This window comes from Cynocephalus volans, chromosome 5 (genome assembly GCF_027409185.1).
Source record: "Cynocephalus volans isolate mCynVol1 chromosome 5, mCynVol1.pri, whole genome shotgun sequence".
Classification (NCBI taxonomy): Eukaryota; Metazoa; Chordata; class Mammalia; order Dermoptera; family Cynocephalidae; genus Cynocephalus; species Cynocephalus volans.
This window is the reverse complement of record NC_084464.1, coordinates 128,880,353-128,904,039: the sequence shown is the minus strand read 5'-3', so window position 1 is coordinate 128,904,039 and position 23,687 is coordinate 128,880,353. Positions and strand designations below refer to the sequence as shown.

At 35.1% G+C, this 23,687-nt stretch overlaps 1 protein-coding gene across 6 annotated transcripts in view; it reads left to right on the top strand.

Moving 5' to 3' along the window:
* Positions 1–23,687, top strand: part of PTPRK (protein tyrosine phosphatase receptor type K) — a 558,957-nt gene that overhangs the window by 465,743 nt on the left and 69,527 nt on the right. For all 6 annotated transcript variants that reach the window (XM_063096107.1, XM_063096103.1, XM_063096106.1 and 3 more), the window contains exon 13: positions 1,708–1,744. In XM_063096107.1, coding sequence (XP_062952177.1) covers positions 1,708–1,744 — 37 coding nt within the window. The remainder of the gene's footprint in view (positions 1–1,707; positions 1,745–23,687) is intronic.

The window sequence follows — 23,687 nt, the reverse complement described above, 5'->3', positions numbered from 1 at the left end:
TGATATACAGTTGCATCAGTCACGTTATACCTTGGAATAGTTTAATTGGAAGACATAACAATTCATTTGCATTTCTTCAGGGACCATGAGAACTTGGGTATTGACTAGGTGCTTTTGAATGAAAGCTTTGTCTTTCTGCTTACCCATATGGCTGGCTTACAGTATAAGACAAAGAAAAGTACCACAGGACCTTGTAAGATGTACTCCAAAGCCAAAGACTACTCATGGTTGAAGATGCTGTTCACTCCTTTTATTTCGTTTCACTGGGAGTCTTTGGAGGCCAGTCCAGTGTCCACTTTTCACCTATGTATTGTTCCATACCACTGGTGCAACTGGGCTGCTCAAAAAAGAGAACACTATGGAAGTTGTTAATCCATTCTGGGTATAAAATAGCACAGAGTTAGGAAACACATTTCTGTGTTTCAGTTTTCCTCTTTAGAGAGGTGAAAGTTTCCAAATTCACTTTTGTTTTTTAGTCTGTTGTATGAGAGGTGTGTTAATGAATATGTGTTTCTTATAAAGGATTTTCTCTGCCAACACTTTGATAGGAATATTCTCTTCGAATTGTTAATATATCTGCACTGCGGTTTCATCAAAGTACAGAGTAGTAACGATATATTCGCAGTTATCTTGGCAAAGAGTTTAAAATTGCTATGGCTCCCACCAGCAGAGACTGGTAATGCCAATAGAGAATTAACAGCGATTGCTTTTAGCAAATCAAAATCCCTTTGGGTCTTTATGGGAATGTAGAATAACCGCTTGTAGCTTACTATGAAGGCCTCAGGTCACAATTTAGTAATAGAAGTACAAAATCATGTTTAATTGCTAATTCCTCCCTCAGTGCTTTATTTTGTTTAATTTAAAAATACTAAGAGGAAATTGTAAACTCTTGGTTTATCAATACGCAGAGCTACTCAAGATAAAGTTATACATGCATCTTAAAAACAAATGGCCTCTTGTTCACTGTCTTTGACACCTTTTCCAACTGCTTATGTATTCAAAGATATGCACTGAATGAACTAAGTTCTGGAGAAGTGAGGCATGGGCCCGAAAGTAGCTGGCGAGGACATGTATCTCTTACTATCACTCCACAACATTAAAAAAATAGTAATAATAATTCTTGTGCTTTTCTCCTTCTGCTTCTTCTTTCTCTGCACCCTCTGTCTAGCAAGAAGAAAATAATCTACATGAGAAATATTTAATTCCTAACAGCTAAATTAAAAGAAAGAATAGATAAATTATACTGTAACAGTGATGCCATCTTTCTATTATCACTTAGCTCTTTAGTCATGGTACGTCCAAGTGAGAGTATATAATGTTCAGCTTTGGTCTGAGTCTAAAGATACCAAAATTAAACTTGTATTTAGATCTGATTTGTATTAGCTTTGCAAATACATTTTTCTTACTGGTAGTTTAAGAAGTTCAATATATGCAAATAGAATGCTGTACTACTCCTCCTAGACAAGCTAGCCTATTTTATTATAAGGTAAAAGCAGAAAATGCTGGAAATTTTTTTGAAGTTCTTATTTTAGATATTTTAAAATTTCTCTGAGAATGCATATTAAAAAATAAGTTTTCTTAATACTGTAATTCTATTGTTTATAATCCTGTTTTATAACCTTAGATTGATCTTCATAATAGTTATAGTTTATGAAAAGGAAACATTATTAATACATTGACTATTTTCCTTTATTTTTATTCTATCAGGAAACTAAAACTCAGTGTGTACGAATTGCTACAAAAGGTAAGAGAATTGCTTTTTTTTTTTCTTTTAAAAGATTCTGTTCTCCCCTTTCTAAAATGAAAGAGCTTTGTTCCCTGCTTCAGGGATAATTAAATGTGGCATTTCTATTACAGAGTATATGTAGGGCCCAGTTAAACTGCCAGCCAAGTTCTCTGCCTCGCTTGGGTGTCTTTAAATGTAATGGGTGCTACTTCCCATCCTCTAGTACTTGACTGAAGGAATCTTGTTATGAGAATAAGAAGGATTTAGAAAACCTTAGAAGGGCTTATTCTGCCATTTAGTGTCTGAAAGATCTTGTGCCACTGATCAACCAGTGTATTAGGAAAAGCTCAGCAACAGCAGCTCACAATAGCAAGTTTCTTGTTTAAAAACCTGTGTTACTTTCTGTAGTAGACAAATATAAAAAGAACCAAGCTAATGTATGCTCATGTAAGAGTATAAGTGTGGAGATTGGTCCTTATCTTCATTAGTAGCACAGGTTGATTGAAGAGTTTTTTTTGGTTGTTTTTTTGTTTTTGCTTGTTTTTTAATTCAACTCATGCCCGTAAATTAGATCTGTGAGGGTTAGTAGCCAGGGCAGCTTTTGCTGACCCTACGTATTATGGCTTAGTTGCCTGGTTTCTTCGAGAAGAGAAAACATTTTCGTCTTTGAGTGAGTGTTTAGAGGTTGGAGTGGGGGAAAGTCTCCTGTGTTCTCTGTGTTTATAATCCTTCACTTAAGTGTTATTTGATTGTTCCAACATGGAAGAGAGAGCTACTTGGTGGATGGATTCTAGCAAAAGAAAGAAGAAAAAGCTGGCTACATGCAGACAAGGCCTCCTCAGAGGGTTGGAGCTCTGAGGGTTTTTCTGCCAGAATTAATGTTAGACCCACATTCATGAGCAGTAGTTGATTCATTTGGGGTAAAAATGAATGGCCATATTCTGTTTGTGCTGGCATCTTTCCTTTCATCATTTTTTTCCATCTAATCATCAATCTGCTCAATTAGCATTTGTGTTTACTTTTGATTTGTAAATGCAATAAAAAGACTTTTTCCCTTGACTCATGAGAATTATAAAGAAGCTTCACAGAAAAGAAAAAAAAATACTTGTTCAATTCAAATATTAAGATTCCTAATGATAGTTTAAAAAAAAAGAAATAAAGCAACCCTCAATGAAGGAAAGAGAAAGTATACACAGATGCATATAATGTATAAGTATTTATTTGATTTTTAAAATTTAGCTTGTATGTTAGGAGTTAGTGTTAACATTTTTAGAAGATAATGGCAGAAGGCACTTAGGTGTGTATCACCTGTGCTTTTCCAGATTTAAAACAGAGCCAGAAATATAAAAGGGTTTCATATCAGCCTCAGAGTTCTTTAGATATGATAATGCTGCATTTCTATAGCTAAGAAAAGATAGTAATAAATGATTCTAACATTTAAATTTTTTTTACTGAGTTTTCTAATTATTTCTTTCACGTGAGCTAAGTGTCATTTTGTTTCTCTCTCAATGCAAATGAAATTATGATGACAAATATTGTATGATATTGAGACTACAAGAGGGTTGGGGTCATAGAAATGGATCCTACCATGTGGCATAGAATAATTGCCAGAAATTCAGAGATAGTACGAAAGAGTCCATTTATGGTAGTTCTTCTTTGTGTAATAATCTAGCCCTGTTGTACTTCTGGATCTCAAATTGACAGCATGGTGTAGTGAGTAAGTAAGAGAAAGGACTTTGCTCCTTAGAATATCTGGGTTGAAATCCTCACTTTGCTCATGACTTGTTCTTAAGCAGTGGGCAGATTATGTAAACCCTAATCCCGAAAATAGGAATAATAGAATACCTAGTCCTTACTATTACTGTAATGATTAAAATAACATATTTATAAAGTGTTTGAATAGCGTCTAGCATTTATAAATGTTATATATAAGTATTAACTGCTGTCTTATCATCATCATAATTATAATAATTTTATACCTCATTTCAGAAAGACAAAATTTATGTTAGAAATACAATATAAGAAAATGTGTATAAAAACAAAACTAAACTTATATGGTGGAGATTGCTTGGGGAAAAACTGAGGTGTTTTGTTTGTTTCCGCCCAGAGCGAATGTATTTTTTTCTTAGCATTTTTTCCACATGTGAAAAACAACACTTATTGAAGTAACATCAGCTTATTGCCTGACCACCTTTTAAACTAACACCATGCAAATTATAGTCAATTTTGGCATGAAATTTCAATATAAAAATAAAAAGTTTTCTAGTAGGACATTTTGAAGACACACTTAATAGTTAAAATAGCATAACCATATTGACTGGGAACAGGCATGAAAGAACCTTCTGGTGAAGGAATGACTCAGTATCTCATAGGTATATACATAGGTAAAAGTCTATTAAACTATATGTTTACAATATGTGCACATTACTGTTATAAATGTGCATGAAGGTAGGTAGGTAAGTTATTTCCCAATTGGAAAAATGAATGAATAAATCAATAAAAGTTGCATGATCATGGGTAGAAATAACACTGAGTACACAGGAAAGTCTTGGAGTTTGGAAGGCTGCCCTTCCTGACGTCATTGCAACTTTACCTCCATGGGAGAGGGTGGGTCTTCACTCCTTAAGCCACTTTCATTGAACAGAACAACCCTGCCCAAGAATCCCTAGGCTGATGTCTAGAAAGGACCATTCTCCATCCTGTGTGACTCCTATGGGCAAGTGTTGTGTTCTACCTGTCACTCAGTTAGACCCTTCCCTGGTCCCCACCTTCACAGCCTCAGCTATGAGTACTGAATAGCTAGGATCTTACATTCCTAATGTCCTTCATATCTTGATCAACTTTTTAAAAAAGAACTTGGTTTTCTAGAAAACCTGTCTCTATAAGACATTGCAATTTGCAGTGGCCTTTTACCACATAAATTTTCCATTCAGACCATATTTAGTAGTGCGTTGATTCTCTAATCTTTTAAAAACTTAAAATGGATAGTTACTTAGCCAAGTGTGGTGCTGTGATTTAATAGTCTTCTACACAACCGTATACCAGGGACAAGTACAGGATAATAGTCATATTAGGCACAATACCTATTTGTTAAATTAGTAATTGAATTTAAACTAAATTTAAGCTAGATGTTTCAGCTTTAATATTTATTCAGACTAGTTATGGTACTATATGCAATTTGGAAAGTTAACAGAGCAGTTTAGATGTGAGTTGACAAATTTAGTATACAACTATAGTTGTTCCTTTTTTGTTCTATTTATTTATTTATCTATCTATCTATTTATTTATTTATTTTAACTTTTATTTTGTCGATATACATTGTGGTTGATTATTATTGCCCCTTACCAAAACCTCCCTCCCTCCTCCCTCTCCTCCCTCCCCCCCAACAATGTCCTTTCTGTTTGCTTGTATCAACTTCAAGTAATTGTGGTTGTTATATCTTCTCCCCCCGCCCCCGTATTTTTTTTGTGTGTGTGTGTGTGTGATTTATATATTAATTTTTAGCTACCTCTAATAAGTGAAAACATGTGGTATTTCTCTTTCTGTGCCTGACTCGTTTCACTTAATATAATTCTCTCAAGGTCCATCCATGTTATTGCAAATGGCAGTATTTCATTCGTTTTTATAGCTGAGTAGTATTCCATTGTGTAGATGTACCACATTTTCCATATCCACTCATCCGATGATGGACATTTGGGCTGGTTCCAACTCTTGGCTATTGTAAAGAGTGCTGCGATGAACATTGGGGAACAGGTATACCTTCGACTTGATGATTTCCATTCCTCTGGGTATATTCCCAGCAGTGGGATAGCTGGGTCATATGGTAGATCTATCTGCAGTTGTTTGAGGAACCTCCATACCATTTTCCATAGAGGCTGCACCATTTTGCAGTCCCACCAACAATGTATGAGAGTTCCTTTTTCTCCGCAACCTCGCCAGCATTTATCGTTCAGAGTCTTTTAGATTTTAGCCATCCTAACTGGGGTTAGATGGTATCTCAGTGTAGTTTTGATTTGCATTTCCCGGATGCTGAGTGATGTTGAGCATTTTTTCATATGTCTGTTGGCCATTTGTATATCTTCCTTAGAGAAATGCCTACTTAGCTCTTTTGCCCATTTTTTAAGTGGGTTGCTTGTTTTCTTCTTGTAAAGTTGTTTGAGTTCCTTATATATTCTGGATATTAATCCTTTGTCAGATGTATATTTTGCAAATATTTTCTCCCACTCTGCTGGTTGTCTTTTAACTCTGTTAATTGTTTCTTTTGCTGTGCAGAAGCTTTTTAGTTTGATATAACCCCATTTGTTTATTTTTCCTTTGGTTGCCCGTGCTTTTGGGGTCGTATTCATGAAGTCTGTATCCAGTCCTATTTCCTGAAGTGTTTCTCCTATGTTTTCTTTAAAAAGTTTTATTGTTTCAGGGTGTATATTTAAATCCTTAATCCATTTTGAGTTGATTTTAGTATACGGTGAGAGGTATGGGTCTAGTTTCATTCTCCTGCATATGGATATCCAGTTATCCCAGTACCATTTGCTGAAGAGGCAGTCCCTTCCCCAGTGAATAGGCTTGGTGCCTTTGTCAAAGATCAGATGGCAGTAAGTGTGTGGGTTGATTTCTGGATTCTCTATTCTATTCCATTGATCAGTGAGTCTGTTTTTATGCCAGTACCATACTGTTTTGGTTATTATAGCTTTGTAGTATAGCTTAAAGTCAGGTAGTGTTATGCCTCCAGCTTTATTTTTTTTTTGCTCAGCATTGCTTTGGCTACGCGTGGTCTTTTATTATTCCATATAAATGTCTGGATAGTTCTTTCCATTTCTGAGAAAAATGTCTTTGGAATTTTGATGGGGATTGCATTGAATTTGTATATCACTTTAGGTAGTATGGACATTTTCACTATGTTGATTCTTCCAATCCAAGAGCATGGGATATCTTTCCATCTTCTTGTATCCTCTCTAATTTCTCTCAGCAGTGGTTTGTAGTTCTCATTATAGAGATTTTTCACCTCCTTTGTTAACTCAATTCCTAAGTATTTTATTTGAATATAGATGCAAAAATCCTCACTAAAATACTAGCAAACAGAATACAGCAACACATACATAAAATTATTCACCACGATCAAGTGGGATTCATCCCAGGGATGCAAGGTTGGTTCAACATATGCAAATCAATAAATGCGATACACCATATTAATAAACTCAAACAAAAGGACCATATGATCATCTCTATCGATGCTGAAAAAGCATTTGATAAAATTCAGCACTCATTCATGACAAAGACCCTCTATAAGTTAGGTATAGAGGGAAAGTATCTCAACATAATTAAAGCCATATATGCCAAACCCACTGCCAATATCATCCTGAATGGGGAAAAGCTGAAAGCTTTTCCTTTAAGAACAGGAACTAGACAAGGATGCCCACTCTCACCACTCCTATTCAACATAGTGTTGGAAGTACTAGCCAGAGCAATCAGAGAAGAGAAGGAAATAAAGGGCATCCAGATTGGAAAAGATGAAGTCAAACTGTCCCTGTTTGCAGATGACATGATCCTATATATCGAACAGCCTAAAACCTCTACAAAAAAACTGTTGGAATTGATAAATGATTTCAGCACATTAGCAGGATACAAAATCAACACACAAAAATCAGTAGCATTTCTTTTCTCCAATAGTGAACATGCAGAATGAGAAATCAAGAAAGTTGTTCCTTTTTTGTTTCTTTAAATGTGTGTTTATATTTTGGCATATGTTTCTTTCACCTTCTACTGTAGAATACTTTTTCCTAAAGCTGAGATTCTAATTAGAACACAGATAATTAGAAATATAATTCATAAGCTAATGTGAATTGCATTCAATTTAATCCTGGTCTATCTCTGTATCAGTTTTATTCAAATGAGTTTTCTTCTGCTGAATTCTGTGACAATCAATGATTTCTTATCCACTCAAATGGCTATGTTAGGGTAAATAGGAAGATAGTTTAGCTAAAATTCTCTCTTCAACTTAATCAGTGCTATTCTTATGACTAAATTCTATATCTGACTTGTTCTCCTGGTACATTTCAGTGCAAAAGACCTATTCTAGTGATTAAATCAGAATTAAAGAGTATGATGTTTTAGAGCAGAGGGTCCAAAGAAAATCTAGCTATTACCTCATATTACTTAGATTCTGGATGTAAGACACGGTAAGACATTAAAACCTGTTAAATGTCATAAGAATGAATGTAACTCAGTGGCATAAGAATGTACCATGTTTTGCTAGTGAGAATCTCTGACTTCATTGGTAGGTGACTTTAAATTTTACAAAGTAAAAATAAGAAATCCAAATGTTCTTTATGGTTCTCAAATGTAAGATCAGAATTAGACTTTAGAAAGACATTAAAAACTAGACACTTATGGTATTTGCAACATTCACCCTTTCCTGAAAGTTGGTGCCAGTTCTCCCATAACTACTGTATATCTGGAATACCCTGTACCTAATGGGTTATTCTTCTTAATTCACCCCTAAATGGACCCTGGAACCTCCCTTACTGTTCCCATTGACAGTGGAAGTAGACTTTTCCCCACCACATTCCCAAAGAAATGTCCTAGTCACTGAAACAGAAAACATCTGAGTTGAGGACCTTCAATGGTTCATGCTCGCTTTTTTCATCCCATCCTCAAACTAGCTGGAAGTTAAATATTTCTTTACTTTAAAATTAAATGTATTATTGCTGTTTGCATATGGAATATTACTATTCTGATTATTTCTGACATAATTACCGTAACTGGGATGCTAGGATAAAAAAGAATAGGGACAGTAGAATTGGTCTGAAGACAAGTCAAGCATTTTACTCTTACAGAAGTTAGATTGTTTCATGAGATGACCTTGGCTGTTAGTATGTCTTTCCTGAGAAGCCTGTTGGAGATACCTTACATTTGTGGCCAAGTCTGCACAGAAGAGGGGATGGCATTAATGCCCAAGCTGATCAAACTGTCACTATGAACTGGAAAGGATAATATTTCTAACCTAAATTATAATGCTGCAGCCAATACCTTGGAGGAGACTGGAAAAACAATAATTTACTAAAACCCAAGAGAATTAACTGATAATCCATTTCAGGAAAGAATTAATTAAGGTCAGTGGTTATATAATTAATATTCAAAAATAGGTAGCAGCAACAAATAAAACAATATTTTTAAGATGATGCTATTTACAATGTATGTAAAAATATCAGAGTAGAAATATATCTGATGTGAGACAGATAACATCTCTATACTGAACATTACCAAATGTTCAGTGTCCAAATATTGAGAGAAATTAAACAAGACCTAAATAAATGGAAAGACACATTGTGTTTAGGGATTAGAAGATTCAATATTGGTAAAATGTCAGTTCTCCCCATATTAACCTATAGATTTAAAGCAATCAAAATCCCAATTTTATTTTAAAAATTGACAATCTGATTCTAAAACACAAATGAAAATGTAGAGGAACAAGGAAGGCAATCTTAAAAATAAAGTTCCTGTATGTTATCACAGCTTATGATAAAGTTATATATTGAGACAATGTAATATTAGCACAGGTATAGATGATCTGATCAATAAAAGAAAATTCCAGAAATGTACCCACGCACATATATTCACCTTACTTATGATAAAAGTAAAAGCATAGGGTGGAGGGGAAAAAATAATATTTTCAATAAATAGTCTGGTTTTCCATATATAAATGGAAAATATTATAGTTTGGCCTCTAACTCAAATTGTATAAAAAAAAATATGGAGCTAAATGTAAAAAAAAAACAAGAAACAAAAAAATCCCCAGATTTTGGAAGAAAATAGGAAACCATAGGCAAAGATTTCTTAAATAGGAGATTAAAAGTGTGCTAATCATAAAAAGAGATAAATTTTACTTTAAAACCTTTTTATCAAAAGACACAATTGTGAGAGTAAAATACAACTCAGGGGAAAAGGTACTTGTAATAAATATATCTGTAAAAAGACATAGATCTAAAACTTACAAAGAATTCCTACAAATCAGTAAGGAAAATGAGAGACAATCCATTATAAAATGGACAAAGACTTGGACAGACACTTGAAAAGGATATCCATATGATCAATAAACCTATGAAATGGTGCTCATCAGGAGAATACAAATTGAAACCTCAATATGATTCCATTATATCCATACCAAAATTGCTAAAATATAAAAGTGAAGGAAATACCAAGTATTGGGAAGGATGTGGAGTAACTGGAAATCTCGTGTTCTCCTGCTGGTGGGTGTATACGTTTGTACAACCACTTTGGAAAACTACCTGGCTCTATGGACTGAAGGTAAACTAACCTATAGTCCAACAATTCCTTTCCTAGAATACTCCCAAAAGGAATATGTATGTGGATGCACCAAAAATCACATACTACAAAACTTAAAGCAATACTGTTTGTAAAAGTCACAAACTAAAATCAACCCAACACCAATCAGTAGTAGACTGATAAATAAGTTGTATATATTCACTCAATGCAGTACTCCAAAAAAAAAGGAATATAAACTATACACACAATAATATGCACGAATATAACAAGCATCATGTGAGTAAAAGAACATACACTTTATTATTCTTTTGTAAAATAAAGTACTTAGTGACAGTAAAACAGGTATATGCAGTATCTATATAGATGTATTATGGTTTAGATATATATGATCTAGACATACATCGCTGTCAGGGGTTCCCAAGACCACTGCCAGATTTGGTGATTCTCAAGGAAGACTCATAGTCATACTCATGACTGGTACTGTTTTCGTGGCTGTGATTTATTATAAAAAAGGATACAAAACAGAATCATCAAAGGGAAAAGTCACATGTACAAAGTTCAGAGGAAACCAGGCACATACTTCCAAGAGGCCTCTCCCTGGATCGAATTGGGACAACTCATGTGAAATGTTGTCTATCAGGGAACCTTGTTAGAGACTCAGTGCCCATGGTTGTTATTGGAAGCTGGTCATATAGGCACCCTCTGCCTAGCGTGTACCAAGATTCCATATTCACAGAAGAAAAGCAAGTTTTCAGCATAAACCACATTGTTTGCACAATTTAGGCACAGTGAGACACTTGGATCAGTTAGGAAATGATAGGAACCCTCCCCAAATCTCAGTTCCCTGACATCAGTCAAGAGTCAACCTTGCAAGGAGACCCTTCTAGGAATAGTAGTCTTAAGCCTGCTCTGTTAACTCTTGTCTGTACAATGTCTATTTCAAATGTCCCAAGAGGTAGTTAGAAGAATGTTTTCCCCAAAGTTATATGTACAATTAAGAAAGCAGAAAATTGGATTTATGAAAAATGATTAGAAAATTAATTAGTATTGATACTAAGGGAGAGAGAAATCTGAGTGGTGACTTAATGACTCCCTTTAGTTGATGGTAGAGGATAAAGTCATCAATGGGCTATCTCCCTTAAGCCTACTCGAACTAGAGAATATGAGGTTGCTTAGGGATTTAAAACATTTCTGAAAAAGATTTCTTGAAAACACTTTTTAGAACCTTCTAAGAAATAAATAGCTCATTTAGGCATTGCCTTTAGGATTGTATATCTGTTTATATCTTTCTACATTATTTTAATTATTCCCTATAGAGTCATGAAGCAATTATGTTTATCCACTTCCTATTCATGTTTTTACTATCTTTCTACACCCAATATATGTGCAATTCAAGTTTAAAACTCCACCTGAGTAGAGAAGAACAACTACTTGAGGATATGAGGGAAAAACAAAGGGAAAGCTTCACAGAGGCATCTGCAGGTCATTGCAAAATCATCTTGTTTTGCTAGATTGAGCACCAACCTAAGCGAAGAAAAAGAAAGGCCCCATACTCTACATTGCCTGGGCTTACCTCTGGGCTAATTCCAAGATATAAAAAGGCTTATTTCCTGACTAATGGATGCTGCCAGTTTAGGAGCACAATAAACAGGGGGGGAATGTTTGGGCAACAGTCATGGTAAATGCAGACTTTGAGAAAATGAAGAAGAGGTGGGAAAAAAATCATAAGTGAAAAAGGACACTGGTAAAGAATTTAGTAATCCCAAATAAATGAATGGTTAGAATCTGATAGAAAAAAAAAATGTACCTAATCTTCCACCCATTACTTCGGTTTTTAAGCCATGTTTAAATTATAAAGATGAAACTAGATACCATTGGGCCAGTTCTTTTGTCAGTATTAGTTGTAGATCATTTTAAGGTTAAAATACTCATTTTTAATTTTTGCTGTTATTTTAAGGTATTTTTTTTCTTTGATGAGTCTTTTATGAGTGCTTTGGAGGGTGTCTGCTTTTAAAAGTGGATCCTATTTGCTCTTTGTCAAAATAAACTTTGTACTTTTCTGTTCACTAAGGATAATGATCAAACTTGACTTTTTAATGATTTCATTAAAATTGAAATCTTACATTTTTTTTTATTAAAATTGAAAGTGCCAAAAACTTCCAAATATGTGGAAGGAGTAAAATGGATATGATAGGATTTTCTTTTTAAAGTTAATTTTTTTCATGTTTAAAGTTAATTATTTCCTGCATTAAAATCAAGTGATTCAAGTATTTAATTTGGATGGAGATTGTAAAAGTCATGTAGTCCAGCCAGCACCACCTTTCGGAAATATATAATCCTAGGATCAGGAAAGGTAAGTGTCTATTTAAAATGTCGTTATGTTTACAGAGAGCTGCCTTGCAACACCAAGGTCAACTGTTCAAATCCTGGTACTGGCCAGCCACCAAAAAATAAAAAATAAAATGTCATTTTATATCCTTATGGCCTGTTGCAAAGCAGAATTTATAGACTAGTCTTCTTGACTCCCGATTCATGGTTCTTTCCTCTCATTTTTGCTAAATGTCCTCCCTGGGCAAGACTCATTGGTGGTAGGGATGTGAAATTAAACACAAATGATCTTTGTCCTCTAGGAGCTTTTACTCTTTGAAGTAATGTGTGAAGTTAAAATATGATGCAAAATGTGCTATGCTCAGAAGAAAAAGGCAGAGTTGCTAGGAGCACATGGAGTCAGCAATGTTTGTATCCCAGTGCAAACAGCATTAGCCTTGGATTCAGACAATTCTATATTCAAACCCTCCCCCTGCTATTTATTAGCTCTTAGGCCTTGACCAGGTTACCTGACCTCTCTTTGCCTACATTTTCTTGTATGTACAATGGAAATGGTGTTGAAAATAATTAATTTTCAGGATTGAGGTGAGACTAGCAATAATAGATATGAGCTTTCTAGTAAAGTACCTCACATGTGAGACATTTTCAGTAAATATTATAATTTATTGCTATCATTATCATTATTAATACTGTTCATAATTACTTATGGTTGGGAAGCTAACAGAAGGATTTTTTGAAGGAAATAACATATTAAATTGTGCTTTTAAAGATGGATATTATTTTGACAGTTGGAATTGAAAGGGAAGGGAATTCAAGGTAGAAGTAATTATGTAGAACAAAAGCTATAGGACTGGAAAATATACCTTATGTCTAAAGAATAATAGTTTACTAAATCTCATTCATACTAATGCAGAGGAAGAAAAGCTAGAAAGTTTATGTTCACTTTTGATAGAACCTTGAATTCAAACTGTATTACAAAAGCAACAGTGAATCACTGAGAGCTTTTGAAGAGAAGCAACTTAATCCAATGTGATATTTTGGTGGAAAACAAACAAACAAACAAAGAAAAAAAAAAACAGCTCTTAACAGCATGCATGTTAGATTGATGCAGTGAGATAGTAGAAGAAAAGAGATTAGTTAAAAGCCTGTGCAACTTTTTCTTCTCTTCTTTCTCAGTCTATTCTTATCTCTCCCTCATCTCCCGAACAATTCATCCTAAAACCACTGGATGGAGCAGCACAAGGTGGGTCCACAGCAGTGGGAGTGGGGAGAAGCAGCAGTGGCCCAGCATAGCTTGTCAGGGCCTGAGCATGGGAAGGGGGACAACTCATAGAAGGGCAGCCTGGCATGGCATGTCAGAGAACAGTCAGATTCAGAAGGTCAACAACATGGGATCAGTGGGAGTCACAGATCCATTTAGAAAGTCAGAGCTTGAGTAGGGAGGGTAGAGTTTCCACATATGGAGGCAAACTGCCAGGGTTTTGGAGCCCAAGTATGGTAAACGGAAGATCCACACACTTGACAGTCCAGCATGAGGAATCAGAGCCCAGCTTGGGAAAAGGGGATCCATGCGGGGAGCATAGCCTGGTGAGGGGTGTTAGACCCAAACAACGTGAGAAGCTTGGGGTGGGGAGTCAGAATCTGAGTGAGGTGAAGAGCTGTCAACACAAGGAGGTGGCGCATGCAGGATATCAGAGTCCTGTCAGTCTAGGTAGGTGAACTTCCATGCAGAGGTTTGGCCATGCACAGGGTGCCTGCATCTGCGTGGAATGAGAGCAAAACCACGCAGGGGAGGGGGTGACAGTAGAGATGGCAGAGAGCCAGGGAGCAATATACCCTGATAGTAAACACCATAACATCCAAATTGGGGTATCTAAATACCATTAACCAACAAAAGAACGCGGGTCTCCTTGGAGAAGTGGCTAAGTCTAGGACTGGAAGAGGAAAAGTACGAGATGAAGCTAGATTTTCTTGTTGTTGTTGTTGCCAGAAAACAAGGAAGTGCTCAAAAAATAATGAGAGCATATCAAGAGGACACAATTGCCAGCTTGGGGGAGGCTCCATTGGCTGAGCAGAGGTCAATTTGAGAATCAAAATAAATAATGATGGTGATGGATTGTAACACTGAACAAATTAGGAACCATGAGTCCTTTGCTTATATAGATATATATAAGAAGAAAGGTGGATGAAAAACAGGTTATTTTCATAATTTCAAAGTACATCCTCCAAAAAACATATTAATTACGAAGGGGACAAAATTAACTCCACAGTGGAAAAACCTGGCTGATACTTTAATCAAGTGATGAAATTGAACAGTATCAACATTGGGAAAGTAATTATGGTTTATCACCAGGATGCTATAAGAACACATCACTTTCATGATATCTCTGCCAAAGATGCATATGCATAACCTTAATCTAAATATGATGAAACATCAGACAAATTCAGATTGAGTACTTTCTACCATATTACTGACTCATAATCTTCAAAAGTGTTAAGGTCATAAAAGTAAAGGGAAGAGTGAACTGTTCCAGTTTAAGGAGACCAGAGACATGGCAACTAAATACAATCATACATAGTTCTGAACTGGATCACTTTGGTATAAAGGATGTCATTAGGACGATTAGAAAACTTGAATGGGCTCTGAAGTTTAAACAGTATTAATGTATTAGTATAATTTTAAGTTTTGTTTTGTACTCTGTAGGAAAATGTCCTTGTTTTGTAGGAAATACTAAAGTATTCTGCGTAATGGCAGCACTGGGTCAGCAACTTATTCTAAATGCTTTAGTTAAGAAAAAAAAATGCGTACTGTATTTGTAAATTTTCCTAAGTTTGTGTGTTTTTTCAAAAGAAAAATGAATTTTAAAGGCTTTATACTAAAATAGATGGAATTAGAGATTAAGGAAAGAGAAGAATATGGGGAGCGTAATGAAAGAAAGATTAAAATACCTTGGTATTTATCTACTGGGAGTAAGAGAACTGAAGACTTGAAATTAATGCTGATCTTCTGAGCTGGCCGCACTAGGAAGACATAGTGTCAGTCACAGAAACAGAAAAGACAAGAAACCAAAGCTTAGATTTTTTTTTTTTTTTTTATTCATTCCATTTTGGAAATGTCAAGTGTGGAGTACCAGAAAATAACTAATGAAAAACGCAATTGGAAAACCCAAAATTAAGATATTGAGAATTTCTGGAAATAGAGAATTTACACATAGAGGCTTTGGGAGTGGTAAACATAGGAAACACATAAAGAAGATAATATAGAAAAATGAGGAAAGCTCCTTGGAGGACACATACATTGAGAACGTGGGAGAAGAAAAATGAGGTAGAAGAAAAGCTAGAGTACAAGTGATCAGATTGAAAGGTGCATAATCAGTAGCGTGCCTTGTCACTGAACCAAGGAAGGAAGCTATTTATTGAAGGGTCTTGGAAACTAATTAATAGTTTTAAGCAGTGTAGAAAGTTCAAAGAAAATACTGTTGAGAAGAGGCAACCAGCTTTGCAAAACTAGGATGTCCACAGTTGAGTTTAGAAAAAGGGAGAGCATTCAGTAGAGCAGTTGGGCACAAAGACAGAAGCAAGAGTGGAAGGTTTTATGGAGTGAACAGGAGCTGACAAAATGAAGGCAGTTAGGTAGACTACCCTTACCAGAAATTTTTCACTGATAGGAAGGAGATTACAAGGACTTTAACTTAGGAAAGAATTACTAAGCAAGGTAGAGACTTGAGCATATTTTTCAAAGGGAAAATACCCATGGAGCCAAAAATTTTGAACATATATGAGAGAGAATAAATTCCCAGAGGAAGTAAGTAGTACTAGAATTGGACAAATGCAGAAATAATAATTTTAAAACAATAGAGAATATTTGAACCTGTGATATAGGGCAGAAGGACAAGTGACACCAAAAAAAATTGAGGCGACGTCTGTTGAGCTGATCAATCTCAACAAATTAGATGAGGTCCTTTGCAGAAAGTACAAGTATTAGGTGTGGGACAGGAGACCAGAAAATTTTAAAAAGCCTTGAAAATTCTTGTGGGGGAATGAGAAAGAATTAAAAACCAAGAACAATTAGCGTACATACTAAAATAACGTGATCGTTTTGTTAATTTTTTAACGTGAGAAAAATTCTAAAATTTTTTACTATAATAGATTATTCGTTTCCTGCCTTCTTGGAACTTATACTTGGTGGCAATGCATAATGGGGATACAGACATTAAAGAAATATATAAATTAAATAATCAGCATTATAATGTTTGAAATTGTGATGTGAAAACATATTATGAGACAAAAGAAGAGTCTGGGAGTTGTGTTCGTTGCATTTGATTGAGATCAATGGTTCTGCTCTCTGACTCTCATTTAGATTAGAAGTCTCTGAAAAGATACATTTCAGGAGTGGAGTAGAAGGGTTTATCTAAACTGTACTGGAAATCATGAAAGCCACTTCATTTGTAAAATAGCATATCCCAAACCAGAATTGCTCCAAACATAGGAAAGGGACTTTAGTCAGCCATGTATTTGAAAAGCAAAAAAAAAAAAAAAAAAAAAAAATCAGTCTCAGGAAAGTTGTTTGTGATACATTAAGAAGATGGGGCAACACTAGGTCACTTGCACAATGAGATGGGATCATTGTGCAACTTACACGCTCAGCATCCTTAGGCTCTGGTCTCTCTACTGGAAGAATACTGTTTTAGATTGAAATTGGTTTGCTTTACTTTTCTACATATAACTCATAACAGTGCCCTAATTCAGTATACGCAGGTATATGTGCAATTATTGATAAATTAGCAGCTAAGGATGTTACATCATGGTGTCATAAAGAATTCATACTCTGATAACTTTATTTTTTCTTAAGGAAATTATTTTAATGAGTAACATTTCTATGGTTAGATTTAAATGTACCAATTCATGCAAATGTTATATAAATTGTAATAAAAATTACTCAAAGGATTTTCAAAAGTATTTCTCTAGAAATATGCTTTATCTATATTAAGCTAACAAGAAATGCATTTCAACTGAATTTTTATTTAATTTGCTCCATAATATTTAGCATGTTGTGTCATCTAACATTTTCTCAATATATAAATCATTTATAAAGCCATATGCTCATTTACATCAAATTATTTTTAAAGTAAAGTAAGCAAGCATTGATAAGAAATAAACATGTTGAATAAATCACTAGAAGAAGACTAAGAAACAAAACCTGTATTATGGGGAATTGAAAATATTATAATCTGTTCACGTAAGTAGTTTACATTTTGAAAATATTGTAACTGCTCAGTTTCCCCCTTATATATGAATTTCTGGGTTTTTAGAAGAAAATAGATTACTTAGCATTTAGATTTGGTAAAGGTTTCTATGTTGGTCAAATCTGTCCATTTAAGGGGGAAAAAAAAAAACCCTGACATTTCCATTGCTAAAATACTACCAAATTTGATAGAATGAAAAATGTGTAATACTGTATATGTAAATTTATTTGAACATAGCATTTAAGGTTTTTTATTTAAGGAAATATGGCTATATTTTATATTACCATGACAAACATTTAGATTCCTAAGGCATGAATGGATGTTATTACAAAATTATATTTATAAATAGTTTGTTGTGGCAGATTGTTGTTTGTCTACCCATGAGCTGTTCTTTGACTTCTGCCAGTTTCATTTGGATGTCGGTATTCCAGTCATTCCTTTAGCAAATATTTATTTCATGCCCAGTATATACCAGACATTGTTCTGGCCCTGGGGATGGAGCAGTGAATAAACAGAACAAAGTTCTTGTTCTTATGAAACTTAAATTCCATTGGAGGGAAATAGACCAGACACAAAGAAAGTATGTGGTAGGTCAAATGGTGTTAAAACCTTTGAAGAAAAATAAAGCAGTAAAGGGGAGAATATGGAATGCTGGGGACTGTTGTCAGGGTACTATTTTATTTACAGTTATCAGAGAGAGTCTCACTGGTGAGGTGATGTTTAAGCAGAAACCTGAAGGAAAGGAGGAAATGAGGGAGTCAGCTCTGGGGGAGAGGACCATTCCAGGCAGAGGTAACATGTGCAAAGACTTTGAGGAGAATGTGTCCTTAGCTGCTCAGGGAAGGTGGGCTCAGACTCAGAGAATGAATTGGTTGCTCTAAGTCAACTATTCTCAAAGTTAAGCTTGAGCCAGAGTCACCCGGGGGCTTGTTAGAGCAGATTGCTGGGCTTCAACTAAATAGGTTCTAAAACAGTAGGCCTGGAGAGAGGTCCTAGAATTTGCATTTCTAACAAGTTTACTGCTGAGGCTGCTGGTCAGGTGACTACACTTTGAGAACCACTGGTCTAAACAAATTCCATTCACCTCTGCCAGTGATTACTTTAGGGTTGTGTATATAATCCAGTTTGGGCCAGGGTGATCTAAGGATACTTTATATCTTCTGTTATGTCTTCTAAGACATTTTTTCCTTCCTGATTTATAAACACAGAGACAAGGACAGCCCCCACCCAATCCTTTTTCCACCTTGGGGCATTGTTTTATGAACATGTGGTATTAAGAAGGTTGAGCTAAATTGGCTAAAAAGAGGAGAAAGTCAAAAGAATAGCGAAGAAGCCAACTCAGACCCCTAGCAGCTGTGAGCTTCTGAGATACCCATTGCTGGACCTCCTTAATTTCAGTTATCTAAGTTTGAATAAATAAATGTCCTAGTTATAGAAACCACTGCTAGTGGGACTCTGTCACTTGAAGCAGATAATGTCTGAACCGATGTTAGATTTCTATTTTCCTTCAGTGAATATAGTGAATACAGTGGTTAGATTCCAATATGGAGTGTAATGGTCGAATTATTTCACAAAATGATTGTAAGAAAGCACTTAAAGTTAATGTAACCTAATCATTACCAGTGCTGTTTTTTTTAATAGGGAATCTCTTTCTTGGCATAAGTCTAAATACAAGGAACACATTTGCTGCTTTACCTTAGGTACTTTGGTGGGACTTACCTTCACTGAGCTCCAGAGATACCTGGAAAACAGGAACTCAGACAGTTCCTCTAGAAACCATGGAAAGAAAGGAATTCCAAAAGCTGAGGCATACGTGTCTGCATTTACTCATTCATTTAATATCCATTTATTCATTCTTTTGACAAACCTAACTCTGGCATGTGATTACAAAAGATGCCTGTAGGGTGGAGTTTTATATATTTCTATCCTGGAATGGTCTAAGTCAGATTATTATTTATTCAGAATGTTACTTATGTTAAACAGTGGTGATATACCTCCTTTTCACCCTCTCAAAAAATCTTAAGTGTTAGCATGCATTTTAAACCTGTATTCCAATACTAAGAAAAAAATTACTTGCCACAAAAGAATAGGTATACATGGAAGATTTTATCCAAAATATATGATAAATGCAAACACTGGCAATATTTTATTTACTTCCTTTATTCTCTCTTCTCTCCTTTGCTGTTTGTTCCCTAATTACTTGATAAAGAGTAGGTTTTTAAAAAGCATTTTCTTCATTATCTTAGTTTTGTCTCATGCTGCTTTTGTTAAATCTTTCATTGGTGCCCTTTCTCTGAGTTGTGCAGATGGATGAAAATGCCTTTATTAGTGACAGACATTCAAAAATAACAAACATGAAAAGAAAAAGAAAACTTAATCTGTCAAAAAGTTACACTAAAACCATTGAAGCTCCATTTGGTTGTAGCTCCATATGTGTAGAAACTTGTTTGACAGAATTCATTCCCACCATATTCATCATTGGTGAACTTGAACTTGAGCACAACTCCACAATTTTGCTTTTAAATTGCACTCTTGTTCTTTATCCCTTATAGAGTGTACAGGGGTGAAAGGGGCTTGAAAAGTAGGGCTGAGGTGTAAAGAAAAGAAAAATTTTCAAGTGGCTTCAGGATCTGAAATCCTAACCTTAATTTCTTAAATTGTTATACTGCTTTATATTTAGCCAGCTACATGTTGAAGGAAATAGGAAAACATCAGAAAAAAAATTACAGATTCTTTTATACCACTTTTTTAAACTAGGGAAACTAGGGTCAACTATGATAGTTTAGCAGGGGTGTGGCTTTTCTTTGTCCCTAGGGTGGAATTAGCTTTGAGGAAGCTGCCAGCCCTTCTGAAAACTTGTAATCAGTGAACATAATATGATTGAGTGCCTATGTGCTCTTCCTGGTACTCAAGCTCTTTCTCCTGCACGGGAACATGTGAGCATATTCCTACCTGTGGGATCTATATACTAGTTTTCAAAAATTAATCTGATTTGGGCTTTCATTTTTCTTGAACTCAGACAGGAGGAAATTACAGAAAAGTATATCAGTGATCGAGGAAGAGACTGTAGTCTGAGGGAAATGAAAACATCTAAGCAAAACCAAACCAGGAACAAGTACAATTTTAGTAAAGCTTAAATCAGTGGTTCGTGGCTTGGCGTAACCTCTGTTAGGCACCAACATTTCCTGCTGCCCTGTCAAAGTCCTTATCATTGTAAATGCATTTTTTTTTTTAAATATAGAGAAAGGTACTAAAAAATTAACAGCTAATAAATTTTGTTCAACCTGTTTACATAACTGAAGTGTCCCTTTGCTTTTTTTATTACATAAAAAATGTTTCCACTGTGGATTCAAAGGTTAATGAGTGGTCAAATTACTTATTGTTGAGAAATTTCTTATCAGAATGAACTACTGTCTGGATCGACTGTAAACTTTATGAGAGTAGAGGTGAAAACCTGCTTATATTTAAATACCTGCCTGATATTTAATAGAAGTGTATGAATCTCTTTGGAACGGATAAATGAATGCATTAAATATTGTTATTATTCAGAATTATTGAACTGAAGATGTATCAGTTTTCTATTTTCCTACTACATCTTTATTTTATTGACATATTTCAGAAACATCTGAAATGTTCATTTTTTTAACCTACTACAGAAAAAAAGAAAATTAATATGAATAGAAATTCTGCCTGTGCTTTTGCTTCCCTCCAATCTAAACTGTTTTATACTGTCAGAATGGACAAAATGTAGGAAGGAATATTTTGCCTGAGTTCCTACTTTCATTATTTCTTATTAATTTTCACCTTTTTTTCTTCATGAGGAAGATAAGTTTTAAAAGTAGTTAAATTTTTATCCTCCTTCCCCCTACTGGGTAGAGAAGATTGTCATTACTCCAAATAGAGGAATCCAATAAAATATATATATATGTATATATAAAAGAAAAGCCCTTGACTTTGAGAAGCCTTGTGGTGCAATCTGGGACACATAAAAAGACCTGAGAAAAACTAAAATGTAGGAAAAAATACAAAATTATCTGTGTAATGTAAGTATGTGTACTACATGTAAATATTTCACCAAAGAGATGGGAAGTTTTCAAAAATAGCAACACTTACTTACAGAAAACTTCTTACAAGTGGTGAATTCTAATGTTTGTTTTAAGAAGTCACTTGAACTTATAACTAGTAAGTTATATAAGTATTTCCCCCAACAATTTTATTTATTCAACAAAAAAATTTTAATCACCACCTGTGTACTAGGCATGATTTTAGGTGACAGAATTAGAGGGTCTGAACAAGACATGCCACTTCTTTCAAGGAGCTTATATTTTAGTTGGGGAGATAGACAATTAAATAATCAAGATAGTTTTAAAATTTTGATACATTCAGTGAAGAAAACAAAGCAGTATGATGCAATTTTTGAATGAGTTCCCTGAGTAGAGCTAATTTTGATAGGGTTTCAGATAAATCCTCTCTTAGTTGCCTCAGAGATGATTTGATCACCTCAATGATGTTTCAGCTAAGACTTAAATGAAAAAAAAAGAAAGAAAATCAGCGTCAATTAAATTGCTAGAAAAGCTTGCCAAAGAGAAGGAACAGCAAATGCAAAGTGTTTGACGTGGGAACAAACTCTGGATATTGGAGTAGTGGAGAGAATCATGAAGGCCCTGTAATGCTGGACAATTTGCATTTTGCTGTAAGTATAAGGGAGAGCCACTGGTGGACTTAAACAGGGAATCATGATTTCACTTGTACTTTTAAGGATTACTCTGCATGCTCCATGTAGAATAAATTGTAACATGGTCAGATTATGTTAGAAAAGTGCATGCTACTTGATATTGTAATTATACATGGAAGACATGATGGTGGCTAGGAGTAAGACAATGGCAATGAAAATGAGAGACAAATGGGCATATTTAATATTTTTAAAGATAAATCCATAGGACTTATTAAATGTAATATATGAAGCAAAGTAAAATTAAGACTGACAGGTTTTTGCGACTAAAAGGATGAGTTTGCCATTTCATTTGGTTGTGTGATATAGTAGACACGAGTGTACCCTTTGAAATCTGAGAAAGGTGAAATTAATAATTAGCAATCCTTGGTTTGGGACTCTGTGGTAGGCTGAATAATGACCTCCCAAAGATGTCCGCATCCTAATCCCCAGACCCTGTGAATATGTTACCTTCCATGGCAAAAGAGACGTTGCGGTTGCAATTAAGTTAAGGATCTTGAGATGGGGAAGTATTCCTAATCCCCAGACCCTGTGAATATGTTACCTTCCATGGCAAAAGAGACTTTGCTGTTGCAATTGAGTTAAGGATCTTGAGATGGGGAAGTATTCCTGGATTATCCAGGTGGCTCAGTGTAATCACAAAAGTCCTTATAAGTGGGAGGTGGGCAGTCCAGAGTCAGAAAAGGGGTGTGATGACAGGAGCAGAGGTTGGGGTGATTTGCTTTGAAGCAGAAGAGACTGTGAGCCAATGAGTGCAGGCAGCCTCTAAAAGCTCAAAAAGCTAAGGAGACAGATTCTCTCCCTTATGCCTCCACAAAGACACAGCCCAGTTAAAACCTTGATTTTAGTCCTTTAACCTCATTTAGGGCTTCTGTCTCCAGAACTGTAAGAAAACTAATTTGTGTTGTTTTAATCCACAAGTTTGTGGTAATTAGTTAACAGCAGTAATAAGTAATAATGCAGATTTTGGCACCTGGAAATGGGTCCTACTGTAGCAAGTACCTAAAAACATGGAAATGATTTTGGAATTGGGCAGTGGGCAAAGCTTAGAAGAATGTTAAGGAGCATGATAGAAAAAGCTTAGATTGCCGTTAACACATTGTTAGAGGAAATATGAATGTTAATGTCTCTGCAGCAAAGGCTCAGAAGAAATTGAGAAACGTGTTATTGGAAACTGGAGGAAAGGGAATTCCTGCTATGTGGCAGAAATGTAGCTGAATTCCGGCTTGCCTTATTGGTTTGGGAATGTGACCACTGCATGGGAAACTATATCTACTCTCCTCCCTCAAAATAAATGTCCATGTCCTGCTGTTATGTGGAAAGCAGAATTTATAAAGATGAATATAAACCAAAATTTATAAATATATGAAGT